Source organism: Protopterus annectens, chromosome 2.part2 (assembly GCF_019279795.1).
Source record: "Protopterus annectens isolate FY-2018-M chromosome 2.part2, PAN1.0, whole genome shotgun sequence".
NCBI classification, from domain to species: Eukaryota; Metazoa; Chordata; order Ceratodontiformes; family Protopteridae; genus Protopterus; species Protopterus annectens.
This window is the reverse complement of record NC_056730.1, coordinates 741,749,594-741,773,373: the sequence shown is the minus strand read 5'-3', so window position 1 is coordinate 741,773,373 and position 23,780 is coordinate 741,749,594. Positions and strand designations below refer to the sequence as shown.

The window sequence follows — 23,780 nt, the reverse complement described above, 5'->3', positions numbered from 1 at the left end:
GTGTCCCCTCCCACAGATCCATTTGTGGACTTTATAACATCTTGGGCATAAGCACCCTGATAAGGTGCTTAGCCCTCCTTCAGACAGGACTTGTTGGAATAAGGGGTCCCTGGTGGATGCTGTGGTGGTGGCAACCGCCACGAAGAAAGCACTCCTGCATGAGAGCTCTAGGGTCCATCTTCCTGACCGAGAGTCAAGGACGATGGACCGTTTAGGGAAGTGGGTGTACATTTGAGCAACTTTTTCCATCAGAGAGCTGAACTATATGGCACACGTCATTCAGCTGCAGCGAGACTTAGTCAAGGAAATCACTGAGTCGACCCTGGAGTCCATGTCGGCGCAGGGCAAGAAGACGTGCTCCGCTCAGATGGCCACTCTCAAGGTAGTAGCTAATGCGTTCATGCATCTTCTCTCCCATGTTACGGAGGGAGCCATTAGAGAGGCTGGTTCTGGCGTTGCTATGAGACGCCATGCCTGGCTCCAGCTTTAATTCTCAGAACCCTTTAAGGCATCATTTGCAAATGCCCCATACGACGGTTCTTCCCTGTTTGGGAAGTCAGTTTGAGAGACCTTGGTCTAGAGTGAGAAGGATGGGAAGACACTGTTTGCCATCAGGATCCGCTTCTCCACCCCGAGGGAAGAACAAGATGTGGTTCTGGAAGTCTCATGCATTTTCCAGTGACACTTAGGACACCACTTCCACTAGAGGCAGAGGAGTTATGATAGATGTCACCCTAGAGGTAGAAGGGGTCCGAGAAACTTTGTCTCGAGAACCGTTCTCAGACAGACCCGCACAGCAGCCTTGAAGGGCTGCCCGACTGCTCATCTCTGGAGGCAGTCGGGGGCCGCCTATCGCTACACCCAGTGGCATGGGAGTCCATAACAAATCATTGGGTGTTGCAAATTTATATCCAGAGGTTATTTCATTCCATTCACTTGAACCACCTCTCCCACCAAATCACCTCCCAAATGTTCCACCAGTGCAAAGGGAGGAAGCAGCTCTAGAGATAGACAAGCTGCTAAGAAAACTAGTCATCCAACCTGTCCCACTAGGCCAATCTGGATCAGACATTTATTCCAAGTTCTTTTTAGTACTAAAGAAAATGGGGGACCTAAGACCCATTCTGGATCTATCCACCTTGAACCTGTCAGTAGCCAAGGCGAAATTCCGGATGGTCCATCTTGCCCTACCTGCAGGCAAGCGATTGGATGTGCTCGATCGACCTCCAGGACATGTACTATCATATCAAGATGGACAGGAGCTGTCAGAGGTTTCTCCACTTCTGGCTGGGAGCCAATCATCATCAGTTCAGAGCCCTTCCCTTTGATCTCACCACAGCCTTCAGGATGTTCACCAAGGTGATGGCTGTAGTAGCGGCTCACCTGAGGCTTCAGGGTATTTTCCCTTACCTGGACGATTTGCTCTTCACTGCCCCTTCCAAGCATCTACTTTGCCGAACCAGGTATTACTTCCTCTTACTAGCAAAATGACTGGGCATCACCATCAATCTCAACAAGTCGTCACTGACCCTTGATGTTCTTCGTGTTTCACTGTTGCAGTCATCACATTTGGGTTGTCTGCTTGCAGTAGCCCTCATTTGGCCTGATTATCAAAGTCTTGGGTCCTGCGTCGGTTGCTGTCTCATCTTCCGTGAAGTCAGGTATTCAGGGGTATAAAGCATGCAGCCGGCGTCATTACATCAGTCTTTCTTGCCATGCGGTGCCCAAAGCAGAAGCAGTTCACGAGTGTCGGTCAACTCCTGAAATTTTTGTTTTCGAGTTTCAGAACCGAAGTCTTCAACTAAAGCTAAGTACCCTGTTGGGGAAACTTTTTCTTGCTCTAAACCGATGTCAGTAAAAGTCAATAATTGTATTTCTTGTGGAAAGCAAATACCTCCTAAAGATTTCCATTCGTACTGGATTCCTTGCCTAGGCCCTGACCATGACGTACCTCGCTGTCAGTTTTGTGCCTTATTTAAGCAACAAACTATTTGTCTGTGGTATAGTTACGCTTCTAAATATTTTGGTACATGATTCAATTATACAGATATGTCTTCGGTAAGCCATCCGACTAGCAACATTCCAAAAAAACGCAAAGGTAAAGACAGAGACAGACTGCCTAGGTCCAAAGCTGCTGATGACGCTTCTCCTAAGCCAGTCGCCAGTTCTCAGTGAGGTGCTTTCGCAGCCCCTGATACCCGCTACTTCATATTCTCAGGCCTCTACTGAGACCCATTCGGAGTCCGATATGCCACGAGATGCTTCAACTGTGGAACCTGCGGGTGTCTCTACCTTGGATGAGTCCGGAGCCGCTGTGCAGGCACTGGCTTCTAGGCCTACTGACTTGCATATTAAACCGACACCATCTTCTTGTTCAAGGCCTAAAACTCAAACCATGTCTAGAAAACCGAAACCCAGACTGCATGGTCAGGCCTCTATGCCTAAAAAAACAATGGCTAAAGTCCTTATTACTTTAATCAGGGAAAGCCAACCTTCCCCCTCTTAAGAGACCTAGGACTGAATTTGCTTATGATACTTCTGACCAGGATTCTGAAATTTCTGTTTCCTCTGATGACCAGGATTTACCCTCATCTACCTATGAGGATTCTGATGCAAAGGACTCTATTCCCTCTGCTTCCACCCCAGAGGATTTCTCTTTTGGTGAAACCTTGCATACTCTTAGGAGCATTTTCATTGGGAAAGCCAGGATTCTGATTCTAAAAAGAGGCTTAGGGATTTCTTACTCCTTGCCCAGCACAGGACTTTAGCTATCCTTCCTGTACTAGACATTGTTCATGGTGCCTTTTTGGAATTTACCTTGGCCCCTGACTCCTTATCTCCTGCTCCCAGAAATCCTGATAGATATTACAGGGTTTCTGACTCTCATAAGTTCCTTTTTAGAAATCCTACTGCAGATCCTGAGACCATTTCACAGGGACCCAAGGGAATTAAGGCTTCTACTGCCAAAAATCCTACCCCCTCTGATAGAGACTCCAGGGCGCTGGAAAGTTGGGGTAAGAAGGTATACACTTCTGCAACCTTGGCCATTAGGGCCTTAAACTGCCAGTTGCATATGTTAAAGTATCAGCAGCATATTATTGGATTGCTTAAACAGAAAATTATGTTGATTCTTGACTGTGCTGTAAATAAGGTTTTACAGGATTTAATGCATTCTGCTGAACAGGTTGGAAAACATACTTTGCATTGTAGTTTTGATTCACTAGAGACATCTTGCAGGGCTGTTGTCACTGGGTCTGTACTTAGAAGGCATGCTTGGCTTAAGGAGCAATCCTTGCCAGATCATGGTAAAGCTAAATTACTGGATGCTCCCTTAAATCAAGACTGCCTGTTTGGCAACAAAGCAGAAGTTGTTCCTGAAAAGATGGAGGAAAAAGCTAAATCTATGCAAACTGTTAAAGATTTCCTACAAGTACAGCTTCCAAGATTTAGTAGGCATTGGACTTCTAAGAATTGGTCCTTTCCTGCCTCTTCCAGGCCTTCTCAGACCAAACCCAGACCCAGCAGAACATCCAGGCTTCAGTCCCAGGGTTCGCACAGGACTAAGCAGTGGGGGGCTTCCACTTCCAAATCAGGGAGTAGTAAGACTCCCCCTCCTATGGTAAACTGTCTCAATGACTTAACTTTAAAACTTCCAAGCACTTCTCCACTGACTGCTCCTTTAGGGGGAAAGATTGCTCTGCAGGCAAAAAACTGGGAACTCATTACCCAGGACAAATGGGTTTTAAATATAGTTTCCCAAGGATACAGATTTCACTTCCACAGGTTACCAACCCCAAACGGTTGGCCAGGTCTATCCCCAAATCAGTGGGCAGAGGCTCAGCAGCAAGTACTGCAAGCCTTGGGTTTCATGGCCTCCTGCATTCTACTAATTCCATATGCAAGACTGCATATGAGGAAACTACAATGGTATCTAAAAGGCCTATGGTATCAACATTCTCAAGATCTAGAAGCAATGATTCCTATCATACCTTGCCTACGGTTAGAGTTCCTTTGGTGGGCAGAGGCCTGCCACCACAACAAGGGACTACCATTCACTCTACCTCCTATCGCCCAAACCCTAACAGACGCATCATACTATGCATGGGGGGCTCAACTGGCAGGGAAGTGCATTCAGGGCAAATGGAACCCAAGTCAAATGCACCTGCATATCAATCAAAAAGAAATGTTAGCTGTACAGAATGTTCTGACAGCCTTCAAGGACCACATTCTTCCAGGACAATTAATGGTAAAGACGGACAACACCACTGTTATGTGGTACATAAGCAGGGGGGTACCCATTCTTACCCCCTCTGCAGACTAGCCATGGCTCTGTGGAACACAGCCTTGAGCTACCAAGTTGCATCTACAGGCTCAGTTCCTGCCAGGAAAACTAAATACACTGGCAGACGAACTAAGCAGAAATCTCTTGGACCCACACGAGTGGAAACTGGAACCAAAGACTTTCAACATGTTGATAAACAAATGGGAGAGCCCAGATATAGACCTGTTTGCCTCCCCAGAACTACCAATTGGACGAATTCTGCACAAGGTCTCACCACAAACAAGCTTGGAAAGTGGATGCTCTGTCCTTCAGCTGGAAACATCTTGTTAGTTTATGCCTTTCCTCCTCTGCCTCTCCTCTCCAAAGTACTACTAAAGATCAAACAGGACAAACCAAGTACGATATTGATTGCACCAGACTGGCCACGCCAACACTGGTACCCTCTCTTGTGCAGTGTGTCACTGCTGGCTCCATGGCACCTGCCTCAGACCCCTACCCTGTTGTCACAGCACGAGAACCAGATTCTGCACCCTCAGCTTCAAACCCTGAACCTGGCAGCCTGGCTAATTACCTAATCTCTCTGTTACCATTCCTCAGTAAACAAGTGTTTGATGTCATTTTGGAGGCAAGGAGGCCTAGTACTAGAAAATCCTATGCTGAAAAATGGAAAAGATTCTGTGCCTAGAACCAATCTCAAGGGATGGGCACAGCAGCACCCAATTTACCTTAGATTCTTCAATACTTAACTGAGATGCTTCACAAGGGCCTTTCTTTTTCCTCCATCAAAATTTACGCCTCAGCTATTTCAGCTCATTATAACACAGAACCACCCCTCTTCTATCATCCACTGCTCAAGCAGTTCCTCAGAGGGGCCAAAAATTTAAGACCACCCAGGAGAGCCCCTACTCCAGCCTGGGACCTTAACTTTGTATTGGAAAAACTCACTCTCCCTCTTTTTTGAGCTAGCAGCAAGTGTAAATTTAAAATTCCTTTCTTGGAAAACAGCCTTCCTTCTAGCAATCACTTCAGCAAGAAGGGTATCTGAATTACAAGCCCTTATGGCGGTGGAGCCTTTCAGCATATTTTATGCAGACAGTGTCCCTCAGGACCACTCCCTCCTTCATGCCCAAGGTGCTATCCAGTGTGGCTCTTAATCAGTCCATTCATTTGCCAACCTTCTTTTCTAATCCACAGAACAAAGGGGAACAGGTACTGCACTCCTTAGATGTGCACAGACAACTTAGATTTTACTTGGACAGGACTAAACTTCAAAGGAAATCTGAACAACTGCTGGTGGCATTTGCTGCAGGGGCATGGGGGGAAGGCAATTTCAAAACAAACCATTTCTAAATGGATAGGCCATTGCATTCATTTCTGCTGTACGCACCATGGAAAACCTATCCCACAGGGGATTAGACCCCATTCAGCCAGGGCTGCATCTACCTCTACAGCCTTTCTCAGAGGTATCCCTACCAGGGACATCCTAGAAGCTGCTACCTGGAGTTCTGTACATACTTTCACCAAGAATTACCATTTTCCAATTTTCTCTAAATCCAGAGCTGGCTTTGCCACTGCAGTCTTGCAGGGCCTTATAGCTGGTCCTAATGCTATCTAAATTCCTCCTCCCATCCTTAGCTTTGGGAATCTACCCAAATGTGATGACTGCAACAGTGAAACATGAAGAACATAGTACAGTTGCGTACACTTACCATAAATGTAGATGTTAGATTGTATTCACTGTTGCAGTCCTGGTTACCCTCCTTCCAGCCCCCTTTCTTCTTTTGGCTATACCTCTACTCTCCTTTACTATGCTTAAAAGCTTTTTGGTGTATTTGCTTTTTTTGTTGGAAGTATAACCTTGTGTGTATGTGTGTGTGTGTGTGTGTGTGTGTGTGTGTGTGTGTGTATATATATATATATATATATATATATATATATATATATATATATATATATATATATAAAATTGCTTCCCATTAGGGGGGCACCTGACATCTGGGGGCAAGAAAAACTGATGTAATGGTGTCGGCTGCATGCTCTATACCCCTGACTACCTGACGTCATGGAAGATGAGACAGCAACCGACGCAGGACCCAAGACTTTGATAATCAGGCCGACCGAGGGCTACTGCAAGCAGATAACCCAAATGTGATGACTGCAACAGTGAATACACTTGAACATCTACATTTATGGTAAGTGTACAGAACTGTACTTTCAGATTCTAGACTTCATTGGGGCTCAGCTGGACACTATCCAAATGAAAGTTTTCCTCACCCCAGACGGGGTATACAGTCTAAAGTTACACATCTTGTACGTCCTTCAAGCCCAAGTTCCGACAGCAGAAACAGTTCTGAGGACGTTAGGTTCTATGGCAGCCACGATCAACCTATTACCCTTAGCACAACTTCACATGCGGATTCTTCAGTGGACCCTAGCAGTTCAATGGTCTCTATTAGCTCTACCATTGTCTCATTTGGTCCGTATCTCCCGAGTATGCAGGGACTCACTTCGGTGATGCATTCATTCCCTGGACCTAGTCACGGGACATCACTTTCTTCCGTCCTTTCCCAAACCACAGTGACCACGGACCCTTCCCAGCTCGGGGGGTCATTGCTTGGGAAGGACAGTCCAAGGCACGTGGTCCCCATCTGAGACCAGTTTGCATGTCAACATCCTGGAGATGAGAGCGGCTCTTCTTGCGTTGCAGGCCCTTCATGCCCATCTTCCTCTAAGGACGATTGCGATTCAGACAGACAACATGTCGGTAGTCTGGTATATCAACAAACAAGGAGGAGCCAGATCTTACCCCCTTTTGTGGCAAAGCCATGAGAGTGTGGGAATGGGCGATCTCCACCGGCCGTTTTCTGGTGGCAATGCACATCCCGGGATGGTCCAACATTCTAGCAGACAGGCTTAGCAGATCTGTCCTGATGCCATACGAGTGGTGTCTGAATCCTTCATTGGTGGAGCAGATCTTTCTAATGTTGGGTCGTCCTTACTGCGATCTATTCGCATCTCCTTACTAATGCAGCGAGTTCTTCGCTCTGAACCCCCTCAGGGGAAGCCCCCAGAGACGCACTGATTCATGCTTGGCCTCCCGATGATCTTTATACCTATTCCCCGCTGCCCCTCATTTCAAAGTTTTTTCAAAAAGCTTGCAGGCTAGGGAACACTGTGATCCCCATTGCCCCATTCTGGCCTCACCAAGTCTGGTTTCCCTCCCTTTGGTCTCACCTAGTAGTTCCACCATGGACCTTGGATCCAGTTCCAGATCTTATTTCTCATCCCTCAAGGATTCCTCACCCAGACCTGGACAGTCTGAAACTCACTGCTTGGCTGCTCCAGTTCCCCTGATTATTAGGACTCACAGTTTATCGTCTCCTGTTAAGACCATTTTGGTGGCGGCTCACAAATCTTCCACCAGAAAGATTTACCGTAGCAAGTGGAAACGGTTTTCCAAATGGGCTTTGCAACGGGCATTGGAGCCATTTACTGCTCATGTGTCCGCAGTATCAGAGTTTTTGGCTGGGATTTTTCAGCAAGGTGCCAGTTCCTCCACTGTCAAAGTCCAACTGGCTGCAATTTCTGATTTTCACATGGGGAAAACATGATTTCATTAGCCTCTTCTAAATTTTGCAAGACCTTCCTTTAAGGTGCTTTTCTTCTAAGACCCCGGCGAAAGATCCTATACCCCCGTGGGACCTTAATTTCGTGCTTCAGACTTTAGTCTCCCCTCCTTTCAAACCTGCAGCTTTGGTAGATTTGCAGTATCTATCTTGGAAGATTGCCTTTTTGGTTGCCATTACTTCTGCCAGGAGGGTATCGGAACTTCAAGCACTATCCATCAAAGTTCCTTACATGATTTTTCATATGGACAGGGTTTCTCTGTGTACTAACCCGTCCTTTCTTACTAAAGTAGTGTCAGAAGCCAATATTAATCAGACTGCCAGTCTACCTGTCTTTTTTTCTAATTTTCAGAATGGGGGTGAATATAAATTACATCTGCTGGATGTGCACAGGCAATTGCAATTCTACTTGCACAGAACAAAAGCTTTTCGTAAATCTGATCAGTTGTTTTTTTTTTTTCTTACTCAAAACCATTTTTAGGGAAATCAATTTCTAAGGTGACAGTTGCTCGTTGGATTTCCCAGTGCATTATTCGAGCGTATGTCAAGGGTATTTCCCCTCCGGGTCAGGTAAAAGTGTATTCCACCAGATCTATGGCTACTTCAGTGGCCTTTTGGTCCAGGGTGTCGCTGGATGATTTGTTCTGCAGCTACTTGGTCCTCATTGCATACCTTCATTTCACATTACAAACTGGACATCGTATCCTGGAATAGGGCATCCTTTGGCTCTGCAGTGCTCCGGAATATCTTTCTATGAGGGCCACCCAGGTGCTAGTAGCTGGGTACTGTTTCCCACAGGTTGAAGATCAAATGAAGTCAACTACTTCATATAAAGAAGTAACATACTCACCATAACGTTCCATCTGAGTATTTGTACTTAATTTGTCTTCAACCACCCCCCCCTCCTTTCCCCCCAACCTTGTCACTATGGTCCTGACCATATATATGGAGGATGAGCATCTCAGTAATGTCCTTGGTCATGCTTGGCTCAAGGTTTATGGGTTACCAGCAGTGGTAAGGTTGGGTCTATATTAGAACACTGAAGTTTCAAAACTTCGAATGTTCTAATATCGAACCCTATTCAGCGAAAGCTGGAAACATCGGACATACAGAACAGCAAATTTTTTCCCAGGGAAAAAATTCACTGTTCCAAAACACATACAACACAAGCACACCAAGCAAATGGCAATCCACACATACACCTAAAATCTTACACCTAACCCTGCACTAAACGATACACACACCACTAACTATCCACTTACCTTAACCCTAACTCTTAAGGTCCGTCAGAATCGCATACTTGCGTCAACCGCGCCCTAACTCACCTACCCCGCCCTAACCCTCACATCCACACAATCGCACACTTACCTGACCCGCACCCTAACCCTATCTCACCTAACCTGCCCTAACCCTCACATCCACACAATCGCACACATACCTAACCTGCGTCCTAACCCTAACTAACCTAACCTGCACTCAATTGCACACTTACCTAAACCCGACCCGTAACTTTCCACCACAGTGCTGAAAATACCGAAGCAACAGAAACGGACAACCAAATTCTTTCCCTAGGATTTGGTTTTCTGTTGCTTCAATATTTTCAGCTTTCACTTTGAAACTTCGATGTTCTAATATAGACCCGGTAAGGTCTTGTTGGGTCAGGTGTGTGTTGTATGTTGGGCAGCAAACTCGATCTGAAGAGAGGAAGGAGACAGGGGGTCATTATGGGTAAGGGCAGGAGTTTGCAGCTCAGATCAGCTGCTGGATATGCGGCCATGTCAGATCTGATATGGATCCGTAACCCACAGATTGAAGACAAATAAAGTACAACTACTCAGATGGAACGTTATGGTGAGTAGATAACTTCTTTTTCTGCATACTCAAACTATAGTGACTTAGTGAGTGTGTTTCCTTTTTGTATCTATCTGTCTAAAGTTTGGAATGTTAGGTCACACCAGAGAATGTGGGTGGGGGGGGGTGCTGATGAAACAGGTTTGTGTTTTTTTATCAAGTAGCCAGATTCTAATAAAGTGAGTTTTAACATTTTTGGAGTGCTGTTTGTACCTTTGGAACTGGAATTAATTTGTTCCATGTTCCTATCATCCATGCACCAAAGGTTTTTTTTTTTTATATGAAGTTTATTAGCATACTGGATTTTTGGTCCTTTCCATTGATATCAGCTTTTGACCCATCGTCACGGTTGATGGTTCAGCTGGAGTCATTATCCTCTACTATGCAGTTCCAATGTTGACCTTGCTGTTGGTGTCATTGCTGCTGCCTTGGGTTCAGTGCTTCCAATAGAGGTGGCTAACTTCACGGCACCCATGCAAATGGAGATCAATTTCATGGCCGCCGAATCACACACCAATGCACTGTACAAACACATACACAAATGCATGGATCTCCCCATACCCAACAGAACCAAAAAAGGAAGCCAATCTGGTGGTCCCCTGACATAAACAAACTCTACAACAGGAGGATAAACTGATGCGGAATAAGGTGACGTCCCAAGACTGGAAAAACTCTCTTAGCCTAAAAAAAAAAATTGAGATCCCTCATCAAATCCTGTAAAGCTAGCTGTGAAAACCGAATTGCAGCAGATAGTAAAGACAACCACAAGGCCTTCTATAGTTATGTAAAGAATCTCCACGGCAATACCCAGATTTGCTCTGAGCTACTGCACAATGGTACCTCCTATACCGAGCCAACAGATATTTCCAATATTCTGGCTGACAGATTCAGTACCAACTTTACCCCCCTCCCAGGGACCAGTCACAATGCCAGTAGATTGCTAGGCACCCAGTATTACTGCTGCACAGGTTAAAACAGCACTGTCAACGGCCAAGAATACAGCTTCTATGGGACCTGACAATATCCCTGGCTATATTCTACATAAACTGCATAGTGAACTGGCACCTCATCTGTGTGCCCTGTTCAATCACAGCCTCACCTCAGGCTGTGTACTTACTGAATGGCTCACTGCTACAGTCATCTGTCTCCACAAAGGAGGAGCAACCACAGACCCTGGAAACTATCACCCCATTAGTCTGATATGCAAAGCTGTGGAACGCAAGGATATAGGGAATCTCCAAACTCTGGATTCCGCAGAGTTTGGTTTTGTGAAGGGTACATCATGCCTGCTCAACTTGGTCAACTTCTTTGAGTCAGTCACCACAGCTGTGGATGAAGGCAAGGTGGTTCATGCAGCCTATCTTGATCTGGCCAAGGCCTTTGATACCATTCTGCACTCAGGAATCATAGAAAAACTCAATAAGCTAGGCTTCAATCCCTATATCACTAGGTGAGTTGCAGACTGGCTCACAGGTAGAACCCAGAGTGTGAAAGTAGCTGACTCCAAGTCAGACTGCCGACCAGTCATTAGTGGAATCCCACAGGGTTCGGTCCTGGGTCATCTCCTGTTTGGTATCTACTTCTCTGAAGTCCAGGCCAACACGAAGGGACTCTAGCTGACAAAGTTTGCAGACGATTGCAAGTTGGGAGCTATTATTAACTCCCCAAGTGATGTTGACATCCTACAGAAAGGCCTCACTGAGACCAACAACTGGTGTCAGAACCATAGCCTTAAGCTCAGTGTCAAAAAATGTGTCATCATCCCCTTTGGTAAAAACGTAGTTCCTATAAATTACCACATTGATGGTAGTCCACTGAACACAGAAAGCATTATAAGAGATCTGGGAACACAGGTTGACATCAACCTCTCTTTTGACCACCACTTTTCAGTGTGGTCAGAAAGTCCTTCTATGTGGCACATCTCACTACTAAGAGTTTTGCATCCAGGAAGAAAGAAGTCATTGTCTTCCTCTACTCTTCCCTCATTAGGCCAGTCATTGAGTACAGTGCCCCATTTGGCATGTACCTCACTAAACACCTGCAACAACTGGAGAGGCTGCAAAAGTACCTCACAAAGAGGATCCTAGGCCTTAAACATTTGTCCTGCATGGACAGACTAAAAAAACTCTAACTATTCCCTGTCTCATATCGCCTACTTAGAGGCGATCTCTGCTTGACTTAACAAAGCCATGTCTGGCCCAGCTCTGTTAGAAATGCTACATCTAAAGAAATTCCAATCCCTCCACACCACACGCTCTAGAGACCTCAACTTCATTACCACAATCAAAAGAACATGCTGGAGGGACAGGTTCATAACCCAGAGACTGCCCATGCTATGGAATGGACTTCCCATACATGTCAAGCAAAGCACCTCACTGGCCCTCTTCAAGAGAAATCTTGATGAGTGGATAGGAAATAGAAAATTCACCTCAGGGAATCACTCCAGTGGCTTTACTTGACAGAGGCACTGGGAACTAAGCTTGGGAGGCATGATGCCAGGGTAATCCTATGGGCTAGGCTTGTAAAGGCCCCAGGACCTTTAGCCTAGTACACACCTATGAATAGTCAGTTCTGAACTACCAGGGTTGTTTTCAACACTGCCTCTTAGCCTGTTAGTCAGAATTTTGGTATTCAACATCAAGGTTACATTTGACTGTTGGTTGCTCCTTTGATTTTGAAGTTTGGGGTCGACCAGTTAAAGCAGAGGTTGATGCTGATTCTTTTGACTTCATCATTGAGCCCATCAGTCCCTTTGAGCCCAACACTATTCACCATCAGTCCCTTAGGCTCTTCTAATTCGACTTCTGGTTTGGGGCCTTTGCAGATATCCTATCCTTCACATTCCCTACTTGAATTTCCCCTTCAGCAATTTTGGCATTGGCCCAGGGATATTTTTTGCTGTTCTCTTTCTCCACTTCATGTGGTCAGAATAGAATTATTGAAGGCTCCTTGCAGGGTGTTATCACAATGTGTAGATATTGTTTTCCCTCCATCTTGAATGTTTCCTCTTCCATAACCATTTGGCGAGGTCAAGTGCAAACAAAATACTTGAAATTGCTAAAAGAATTTTCCACTTCAGGTTTAGGCAAAGGCCAGAAGACTTATTCTCCTACTCTTCTACCTGCCAACCTCAAATTAGGAATATTTTAGAGCTCATCCTGGTGAAGGCCGAGTAACAGTAGGATATCCCCACCTAAACTTACCTCATCCTGGCAGAGGCTTTCCAATCCTCCACATCTTGGTGGGTCCCCCAGCTGATAAGATGACACAGCTGGTCACAGGTAATGCTTGTAAGAACTTTGTCATGGTAGCTTCCCTCCGGAATATGCCAGATAAAATCTTCAGGATATCTATGGACTGCCCTGGTTGGTTGTAGGGCTTGTTGGTCGACTCAATTGTTTCAGCTGCTCTTAAAAAGACCATTGAACAGCAGGCCAAAGCTGCTCAGCTTTGTAACAGAGACTTGACAAGATTTCTGCATTTAAGCTGTGGAGGGAATTCTTTCTCTGCTGAGTCAGTCCCCTCTTATTTTTAGACATTAATTTTTTCCTCTTGTTGTATAGCTTGTTTATAATTGATGCCCACCACGATGGCTTGTTTTTTTTTTGGGGGGGAGGGCCTGGTTTTGATCTAGTCAGGTACATCTAAATCTATACAGCTGTTTAAGTCATTATACAGGGTATTTGCGTGCACCTCTGGATAACGGTCAGTGTTGTCTGTGATTGAGGGGGGTTTGAAACTTTTTATACCATTGCTTAGTAGGAGGCAGTTTGTTTTGGAAAATTTGTTAAGCTTTTTTGTCCCAGAAGGGCTGTCAGGCCTTATAGTTATATCGAGACTGATTTATGGTCCAATCTTACCCGGGAGGGCATCACACAGGGGACTGCAGTGATCCCCCTTGTGGGGGAGTCCTATGTCCAGGACACTTGAGCATTTTGTGGGGGTGCTGACTATCTGTTTGACAGCATTTGTATTGAGAAAGTCCAAAAACTTCTGGGCCAGCAGGTTTGTGGTCATGTATGTTTCTCAGTTAATGGAAGGATAGTACGTCTCCCATGACCACCAAGGTGTTTGGCTGCATGGTAGTTGACTCCAGTATGTCCAGGTATGCTTTTCTCGGTTCATGGTGTTGGACCTGTAGCTAGCAGTGATGTGATGGGTTGTTTTGCCTGTAGTTGATTGGACATGGAGTAGTTTGAGAGAGTCATACTGTTTGACCAGTCTCAAGGTGTACTTGCCTTAATGAAGATGGATACACCTCCTCCTTTGGTTCTTTCTCATTCAGTTTGCGATCTGAACATGTGGAAGGCATTGCAGCCTTACATGGTCAGGGTGCTTTCTGCAGCTTTGCACCATGTCTCGGTGACTGCACACCTCAGCGTCCTCTAAGGTGAGGAATTCTTCCAGGGAGTGCAGTTCCTTTGGACTCCTAGCATTAAGCAGCAGAACCTTGAGAGGATTTTGTTATGTTGGGAGGTTTGTTGGTTTAACATCACCCTAAAAAAACACAGTAGGATTGGCAAAAGCCTTTGCCAATATCTGAAAGCCTAGTAGAGACAGGTACAGACCATCTCTGGCAAAGCAACATAGCCTGTCGACCATGTCTTCCCAGGCTGACAGATGCTGGATCCCCCAAGACTGACACCAGAAGGCTAAGCCAGTTGTTAAACTCAGCCATTTTTTTTTTTGTTTATATTGTGGCATCATCCTTGGTGAAGGTTGATTCAGTCAGTGTTTGTCTCCCTACCTGACAGAGTAACTGACCATCATGCATAACAGGTAGGTGAAACAGTCATAGCTTCACCCAAGCTGCAGTCTTTCTCACTCTCAAATGCCTCACTTGATTGGAAGCAGAAAGTCTGCTTATACAAAGAGCCATCCAGGAAGTCCCACCATCAGGGATCCCTACAGTTCCCAAAAACAAGAATTTCAAGCCAATTCTTGATATGCGGGGACTAAATCGGTGCATATTTCATATAGTGACAATGCAGGCTGTAGTTTCTGCCTGCCCAGAGGAGTCGGGATGTATTTTTTATACCTCTGGGTAGCTTATCTGCGTATCAGGATCAGCAAGGAGTTCAGGAAGTTAATTTGTTTCCACATAGGAGACAACCATTTTCACTTCTAGGAATTGCTTTTCTTACACATGCAGTCTGTCCACCAAATACATGTTGGTGGTAGTAGCGAATGTTAAAATGCAGAGATCCAGGATCTTTCCTTACCTGGTCATCTGGGTCATGGCAGTCAGAACTATAGGCAGTCTCATTGCCAACAGGGATTGGGATCCTGCAGCTGTTCTGTTGTTAGTCATAATGGTACATCTTGTAAAATTCCAGTTGATGTCCATGCAGATGATTACCTTTGTAAACTGCATTCTGGACATACTGTTCTGTAGGACCTTTTCTGTGCCAGACAATTTTGTTTGTATTTAGTCAACAGCACTGCAGCTGATTTAGAATGATTATGTTCCAACTTCTGTCTGCTTTCGAGCAGTTGGCCCTCAGGTGTCTGCATTCATTAGATGTTCAGAGTTCAATGTGACCAGATTTCAGTCCCCATTGGTTGCTTAGGTCAGGATATCCAAGAAATGTAGAGAGCATCTTCGCTCTCAGGACAGACTGAAAGCCCTCGCTCTGTACTCTTTCTTATAAGCTCCACCGTGGGGTCCTGTGTCTAGCCTGTTGAGCCATGAAATATCCAAACCTTTTTGATGACCTGCTCCTTCTCAAAATAAATGGTTTCTCTCATACTTAGTTAAAGGAACTAAACTAGTAAATAAGACACATTAGTGAGATAGGTTCATTTTTTTCTTGCCTTTATTTAACTGGTTTGTCAAGCTGGATTTAGTAAAAAAAAAAAAAAAAAAAAAAAAACATTTTCATTGAAGACCCAGGGAAGAAAGCTCCAACATATTACAAACATTTTTAAACAGGCATCAGAAATTAAGCAATTACAGTAACAATTACAAATATATTTGATAATTAAATTTAGTAGGTGATGAGCAGTGAGCATTTGAAGCAGTGCATTAGTGGGTTTGTCAAATAGTTAATATATCTTGTGATTAGTGCCTAGAAATTTAAAGAAATGTAGGTGAGGGAAGGAACTTGTTAGTGTAGAAAATGTTGTAGTTAAGCGATGGGGTATTAATCAGGCTCAGAGACAGTTATGTATGGCTATCATAAGGTTTATATTAAAAGTATAGTGCTGGGGTGACGAGCAGTGTCCCAGCATATCCCTCACCTCTGGAGCATACTTCACCACCTGCCAGGTAGAGTAGCACCCTTGCTACCTTAAAGGATAATCTACATAATTGGATGAGTAGCCTCAAGTTATTCCCAGTCTGTTTTGTATCACCCTCCTTGAGCTTGAAGGAAACTTTTGATTATGAGTTACTTGCTAGGCTTGTAATGATCTGCAGACTGATTGCCTAGTACTTAACACTGTGGACTCAAAGTAATTCAATCATTATTCTGGAAATGGAGACACTACTCACCTTACAGGCATTCCAAGACTCCCTTTCATCCAGTGGCATTGCCATCTATTCGAACAACATGGCAATAGTCTGTTGTATGAACAAGCAGGAGTGAAACTCATTCCTACTTCAGAAGACCATGAGGATTTGAGAATGAGACTTTACTTCATGTTGCCTTTCACATCCTAGGTAGGCCTTCTCCATAGTGGACTGACTTGGTCATTGTCTTTTGATGACACGCAAGTGATCTTTCTTTAAGCCAGTACTATGGGCTCTTATTATTTTAGTGGAGAAAGCCTTGCTGTGACTTGTTTGCATCCTCAATCAGCTGCAACTGTATCCTCAGCTTTTCCTTTATTTTCTTCAGAGGATACCTAGAGATGCACACATCCACAGTTGTCCCCAGGATTCAATGCTTTTCCCAAGTTTCTCCTTATTCACAAGTTTCTAGATAAAACAAAACATTTCAGTGCCAAAATGATACTCCTAATCCCTTTTGGCCCCCATGGTTTGTTCTTATCTCTTGGGCAGGCCTCTCTACCTGAAGCATGTCAAGAATCTGCTATCCTTACTGTCTGGCAAGCCTCACTTGGACTGTCATTCCTTCAAATTAACTTTGTGATTACTCAGTTTCTAGTGATGGTTAGGGACCTTAAAACATTTAGAGGATTTGGCAGGAAACTTGGCACTAGAAGTACTTAAAGTAGCAAACAGACATCCTTCAACTTTTGGGCTACTGCTGAAGGAATGCATCACTTTACTTCTGTTTCTGCTGTATTGGAATGTTTTTCCCAGATCTTGGATTCCATTTTAGGCTTTATTCCATTAATGTTCATCTAAAAACTTAATTTAATTTTCATCCAAGCCCTGACTCTGTGTCCTTAGATTCCCTAAATGTTTGTAAGATGTTTCTGACAGGTTTGTAGGTTGGTACTAGGCTATCAGCCCTAGGGCCTATACAAGCTAAGCCATAACAATTTCCTGGGTATTTCTTCCCACAATATTTACTTCCCTGGACCCCTGTCTTGCAGGGAGACTGACGTGATCCCCAGGGTGAATTTCCTATCTCCCATCCAATCGTCAAGGTTCCTTTTAAAGAGGGCCAAGGAGGCACTCTGCTTGACATGTATGGACAGTCTATTCCAGAGTATGGGGAGTCTCTGGGACAGGAACCTATCCCTCCAGCATGTTTTGCTCATTGTGATGACAAGGTTTACATCCCTGGAGCGTGTGTCTCTGAGGGATTGGGATTTCTTTGTGTAGCATGTCCAACAGCTCAAGGTTTGACATGGCCTTGTATGTTAAGCAGAGATTGCCTCTGAGTAGACGATATGCCACAGAGTATAGCTGGTGTTTTTTTAGACGGTCAGAATAGGGCATCTGCTTTAGGCCTGTGATTCTTTTTGTGAGGTATTTCTGCGGTCTTTCCAGCTGTTGCAGATGTCTTGTGAGGTACATACCAAACGGGGTGTTGTACTCTATAATGGGTCTAATGAGGGATGAGTACAGTGGAACAATGACCTCCTTTTTTCTGGATGAAAAGCCCTTAGTGATGAGGTGTGCCACATAGAAGGATTTCCTGACTGTTGTGGCGATGTGGTTAGCGAAGGTGAGACCACTGTTCACCTGTGTCCCTGAGTCTGTCCCTGAGTCTCTCATCACACTTTCGGTGTTTAGTGTACTGCCACCTATGTGGTAATTCATGGGTACATGTTTTTTTCTAAAGGGGATAACTATGCATTTCTTGGCATTAAGCTTGAGCCCATGGCTCTGGCACCAAGCATCTGTTTCTGTAAGGCCCTTTTGTAGAATATCCACATCATTTGTGGATTCAATAATGGCTCCCAGTTTGCAGTCATCTGTGAACTTTATTAGTCAGAGTCCCTTAGTATTGGTCTGTACTTCAGAGAAGTAGATGCCAAACAAGAGCGGTCCCAGGACTGAACCCTGAGGTACTCCACTTGTCTGGAGCTGTATTTGGAGTCTGCTACTTTTACAGTGTGGGTTCTGTCAGTAAACCAGTTGGCAACCCATCGAGTGACGTAGGTATTTATGCCCAGGTTAGTAAGTTTATCTACGATTCCAAAGTGGGGGGTGGTGTCGAAGGCCTTGGCGAGGTCCAGATAAGCTGTGTGGACCGCCTTACCCTCATCCACAGCTCTGGAGACTGATTTGAATAAGTCAGTCAGGTTCTGGAGACAAGATAGGCCCTACACAAACCCAAACTGGGTGTGGTCCAGTGTTTAAAGGTTGCCAATGTCTTTGTTTATAAGTTCCATGATAATGCATTCTATGCCCTTCCAGATCAGGCTCGTCAGACTGATGGGACGGTAGTTCCCGGGTTCCAAGCTGGATCCCCCCTTGTGGAGAGGGATAACTGTAGCTGTGCATCACTCAGTGGGTACGAAACCTGGGGTGAGTCTATGATTAAACATGACACTTAGGTGAGGTGCCAGTTAATTTTGTAGTTCATGTAGTACACAGCCTGGGATGTCATCTGGTCCCATGGATGCTGTATTCTTAGCTTTGGAGAGTGTGGTTTCTACCTGTGTGGCTGTGATTACTGGAATTTGGCAATCTTTTGGTATTGAGATGGGCTCTTTAGGGAGTGAGAGAGGGGTGAAGTTGGCACTAAATCGATCTGCCAGGATATTGGCAATATCCTTGGGATCAGTATATTTAATGCCATTTTGTTGTAGCTCACAGCATATATGAGCATTGCCATTTAGATTTTTGACATATCTATAGAATGCCTTATGGTTGTCTTCGAAATCTTTGGCAGTTTTATTTTCGTAACTAGCTTTGGAGGATTTTATGAGGGATCTCCGCTTCTTACTGAGGCTGGTAAGGGAGTTTTTTGCATCCTGGGATTTTCCTCTTTTCTGCAACAGTTTCTTCCTTCTGTTGTATAGTTTGTTTATGGCAGGGGACCACCTTTTGGGTCACACCTATCCTGTTTGCCATTCCCTTTTTGGGTCATCTACTTCTTTCATGAGAAACTTATACATCCTTCCTTTGAACCTTCTGCTTCTGCAGACCTAAAGTATCATTCATCCAAAACACTATTCCTGTAGCTACCACTTCATCCAGACAGCTTTCTGAGCTCCATGACTTGTGTAGTAACCTTCCTTCCTTTGTTTTCCACAAGTAGTGTTTGGCCTTGAGGGCTAACCTTCCTCCTTCATGTCCGTCATGGCCATACAAGTTAATATTAGTTAGTTTCTGTATCTTACAGTATTTTCTTTAATTCCATCAAACCACATCCATTTGTATAGATGTTCAGAGACAACATTAATTCTCTTTGAAAAGAGCAATATCCATTAGAAAAGATTTAGCTTGTCACTTCATTTTCCTGTAAGAAATTAGTTCCCAAAATTTCAGAAGCATCCCTTTTACTTTGACTTATCAAAAGTGTGAGTATGCTAAACCCTTAACAGAAGCTACAAATGCACATTCTGCTACAACTGTGACCACTTTGCAAACCTACCTCAAAAATGTCTCAGTGGATGACATTTGTGTTGCAACCAGATGGTTAACTCTAAACACTTTTACGATGTGGTGTAGACTGGATATAATTAACAGATATGTGTTATTCTTCATTGTCACCATTATTTTGTCATTCTTTGAGAACCACCAAACTGGTCTAGCTTAGGACTGTGAGAGGGAGCTTTCATCAATAGACACAACAGTTTCATATGTATTGTAATGCTAGATCTGCACTGACAGTCTCATATCTGTCATCATTCGCACCCACCATTTCAGAAGTTCGGTCTGACAGCTCCTTTGTGTTAAGGGTTTCTGAATTAATGTATTTGTTCTTGATTTATTCCCATTGTTAGTGGGATGTCAGAGATCTGGAGTGGGGTCCTTTGGCACATAGGATTATGGGTAAAGAAGAGGAGCTAAGGTAGCTTAGTAAAGTTTTAGGTGCCAGTCGAAATCCTGCCAGTCTTAGTCCTACTGGTAATGGAGATGAGACTGCCAGCTCCTGATCTAGCATTCCAGTGAGTACTTAACCTCATACATTTTAAACCAACTGTTACGCATACATGTCTGCCATCAAGTAAAAGTGGGGTGGTGCCTGTTGCTAAGCTGGAAGTGTAGTGATGGTTGTACATTTAAGTAAATTGGTTTTAATGAAATTGTCTTCAGTCAACAAATTGCAAATTAAGAACGTTTGAAATCATAGCTGTGGCCATGCATGTTTGGAATATTGACAAAACCCTTCTGAAACGGTGTAAAAGCACAATCTGTAAACAGACAACACTTCAAAGGAGGTAGCAAGTAAAGAACTGTTGTTATGCTGTTGATGGTCATTTTCCATTCTTGTATAAAGCTTTTTTGACAGGAACTTTTGTTAGAGAGATTGGATCACTCCACCTTGCTATTGAGGGCTGCACCAGTGTGGTACCCAATCGCCAGTTCCATTCTGGAGTCTAGACACATGAATTTCTCCATGCTCCGCATTACAGTCTGTATATTCTTTCCAGCCATTTGAGTTTGTCTTTTTTCAGTGTGTACGGATATCCAATAAAGCCTTTTTTCTTTAAAGCAAAGTCCAATTGTCAAAAAGTATGACTGTTGTCAGATTTTCTGTGTCCACTCGAGGGCAGTGAGCTTGTAATCTACACTGCTTTTAATATTTGTAATTTTTTGTACGTGATAGCAGCTTAGAAACTGCCAGCCTAGCCTTTAAAACAAAACCCACAGACTAAGAATTTTAATGAGTGTGTGTTCTCTGTATGGAACTCCCCAAACTACTGATGCAACAGGACCAGTATCCAGGTTTGCAAAACAGACGACCATGTCCTTCCCTTCTATATCCTAAGATATGCTATCAGTTCTTATCTCAGACCTTCTAACTCATCATTTTGTTTTAACAAGAGGGTTCTTGCAGTCTGAGGTTAAGATCTACCAGTTCTTTCACAGCTCTGATTACTTCACATTGTATATTGAAGTTCTTTAAAATTTATCTGAACTTGTTTGTGGATTATCCAGATAGTCTTTCATTTGCTTTTACTTTTGCATTTGTAGTAAAATTGACATTCTTATTAACTTTTCTTTAAATGGCCTGTTGGAGGATGTTTGCAGAAATGTTTCGTAATTATTTTGTTTGTAAAGCTGTCCACTTTGGTCACAGATTTTATTTGAACAGGACTTGACTGCCATTCATATGAAACATCCCCCAAATACCCAGATTAGTCTTTTTGTGGTATTGGATGAAGAGATCTCACGGCAGTGCATAGCCTCTTAGTATACTGCCTTTCAGCTTACTGTAGTTACCGCATGTCCATACAAGATATTCCAGAAGTAGAACATGTAATGGTGCATATGAAAATATGTTGATATTTTTGTGCTGTAACCTGGAAAACTCACTCTTGTTCTGCATGCATAGTGGTTTAACTGCACATTTCTCATTGTATGTGCCCTATGTCTTCACACTTTGGTATGGTAGGAGCAGCATGGGTTTTTGTCTTTTTAACACAAGTATTAGGTCATGTTGTTGCAGCCATAGATTGATTGAAGAGTGTGATTCCTGTGTTTTGATTTCCAGTTCATTAATGGAAGGGGAATAGCAAACGTGTAGAATTATCCGCCTACTGAATAAGTGAGGAGGACTTTAGTTTAGTGTGGAGTTAGTAAACAATCTTTACATGGACAGCATGAAACAATCAGTGCTTCTTAACACTTAGAATAGGGTAGTGTAGCTGTCTTTCTGTTGCTGTCTGTTTAAAACATTGTATTATTACATATGCAAACTTACTTGCGTATTTATTTTCACTACAGTTGTATAATTTCTGTTAAGTATTATTTTGCTTGCAAAAGCTTGTGGCTGTTTCAGTGTGCAAGGTTGCTGTCGTCAAACATATTTACAAGGGTGACTATTAGTCACAGATGCCCAATAGCATTTTACATTCTGCTCATTTTAAGAGCAGACAGTAGATGGTGTACTTAGTGTGCTTGATTGGCCTAGGTTGTGGCAGCCTTACCATGACAATGGAAAAGAGGCATTGGTTCTACCAAAGTGTTCTTATCCCCTGCTGGTGTGTGTGAGATCATGTAACCATAGCACCTGACCTTCACACCTCAGTTGGTGGATGCAGTACATTTCGTGAGACATTAATTCCTGTCCATCTTGTAAAAATTGGTGCTAAAAATGTGGTATTTATAGCCTATACAATGATATGGACCATGGTAAATTATGAACTAAGTACACATCTCTGAATTGTTTAAGTGCAACTGTTTTAAAGAAAATTGTTCTTTTCCTTTTTTACTTAAAACATATTGTTTAGATTGCAACCTGATGCTGTATCCTGTCCAGTGTTTTTGCAACATGTATCACCATGTTCTTACATTATAAGCTTTTAAACTTGCATATTACACTTAATAACGTCAGGTATGTACACCACATATCCTGTTGCTTTTCCTTTGTTCTGTTTGATGCAGCTCTTGCTTAGAAGTACTTGGTAAGAAAAGTGTGTTTTTATCATAAATGAAATGCAGTCTTGGTCTCTTAACTTGTATTTACAATTTAAAACTAACTTACACATTTTATGTTAGCTAGTAGTACTCTGCCACCCTTGAAAATATGATGACTGCATACTTTTGGTTACATTTTTGATTGAAATTTGGTATGCCACTTAAATTTCTTGCTGTTTCTCACCGTATTTTATGTATTGTATTTGCTAAGCATTTATTGTATTCTGTCTTGCCTGAAATTGATCTTTGGACCAGCCCATCTACTCTGTTAACAAATTAATAATTTATCAAGAAGTAAATCCTAGTAATGATACTTTATTTTCAGAGTATGGAAAGCAGATATCCAGTAGCATGTATTCCTACTTTCTGCAACAGTGGAAAGGTAGGCCATTCTGTGTTTTTCCTATTGCTTGTCATAGGGTAAAAGTAAAATATGTGTATTTAATATGCTTTATTGTGCACTGTCTAGTATCTGTCCTTTTTGCCTTTTGCTGTTAATGAGCATACTCTCACTGCTGTTAACCATTTGTCAGTGTTCTTTGTTTATCTCCCTACAACATTTTGAAGTTCCCCTGTCCCTAATATGTAGCCTTAGTATTTACTAAGCAAGAACCCAAATTTTATTTCAAGAAAGCAGACTGAAAGAGCTTAAAGTAAACCCACTCACTGGAATCAGAAAGTTTAAAGTACAGACTCCCTCAAAAGAATCCTGTTTTGCATGGCCAAGCATTTGAGTAATGTCAGAATCTATTCACTCTTCAAAACATTTACACATGCTGACAGTATACTAAATTGTAGCAGAAAGTGTACATCGTACTTTGAGGTGTAAAGCAGACCAGTCCAGACCATGCCCCTTCATTCTGAGACTTTGCTTCTTTGAACAATCACTCTGAAGTAGTTTATTTCATTTGGTCTTCAACCTGTGGGATACGGATCCAGATTGGATCCGAGCCGGCAACTTCACAAGCATCTGCTTCGAGCTCCAAGCTCCTCCCCCTACCCATAATACACCACCTTCCTTCCCTCAGATCTCGTTTTCTGCGGCTGTCGCTTGCATCGTGGTCTCTGA

General features: G+C 43.4%; 1 protein-coding gene across 1 annotated transcript in view; it reads left to right on the top strand.

Moving 5' to 3' along the window:
- Nucleotides 1-23,780, top strand: part of SLF1 (SMC5-SMC6 complex localization factor 1) — a 1,376,372-nt gene that overhangs the window by 755,221 nt on the left and 597,371 nt on the right. The window contains exon 7 of the mRNA XM_044064135.1: nt 23,037-23,093. Coding sequence (XP_043920070.1) covers nt 23,037-23,093 — 57 coding nt within the window. The remainder of the gene's footprint in view (nt 1-23,036; nt 23,094-23,780) is intronic.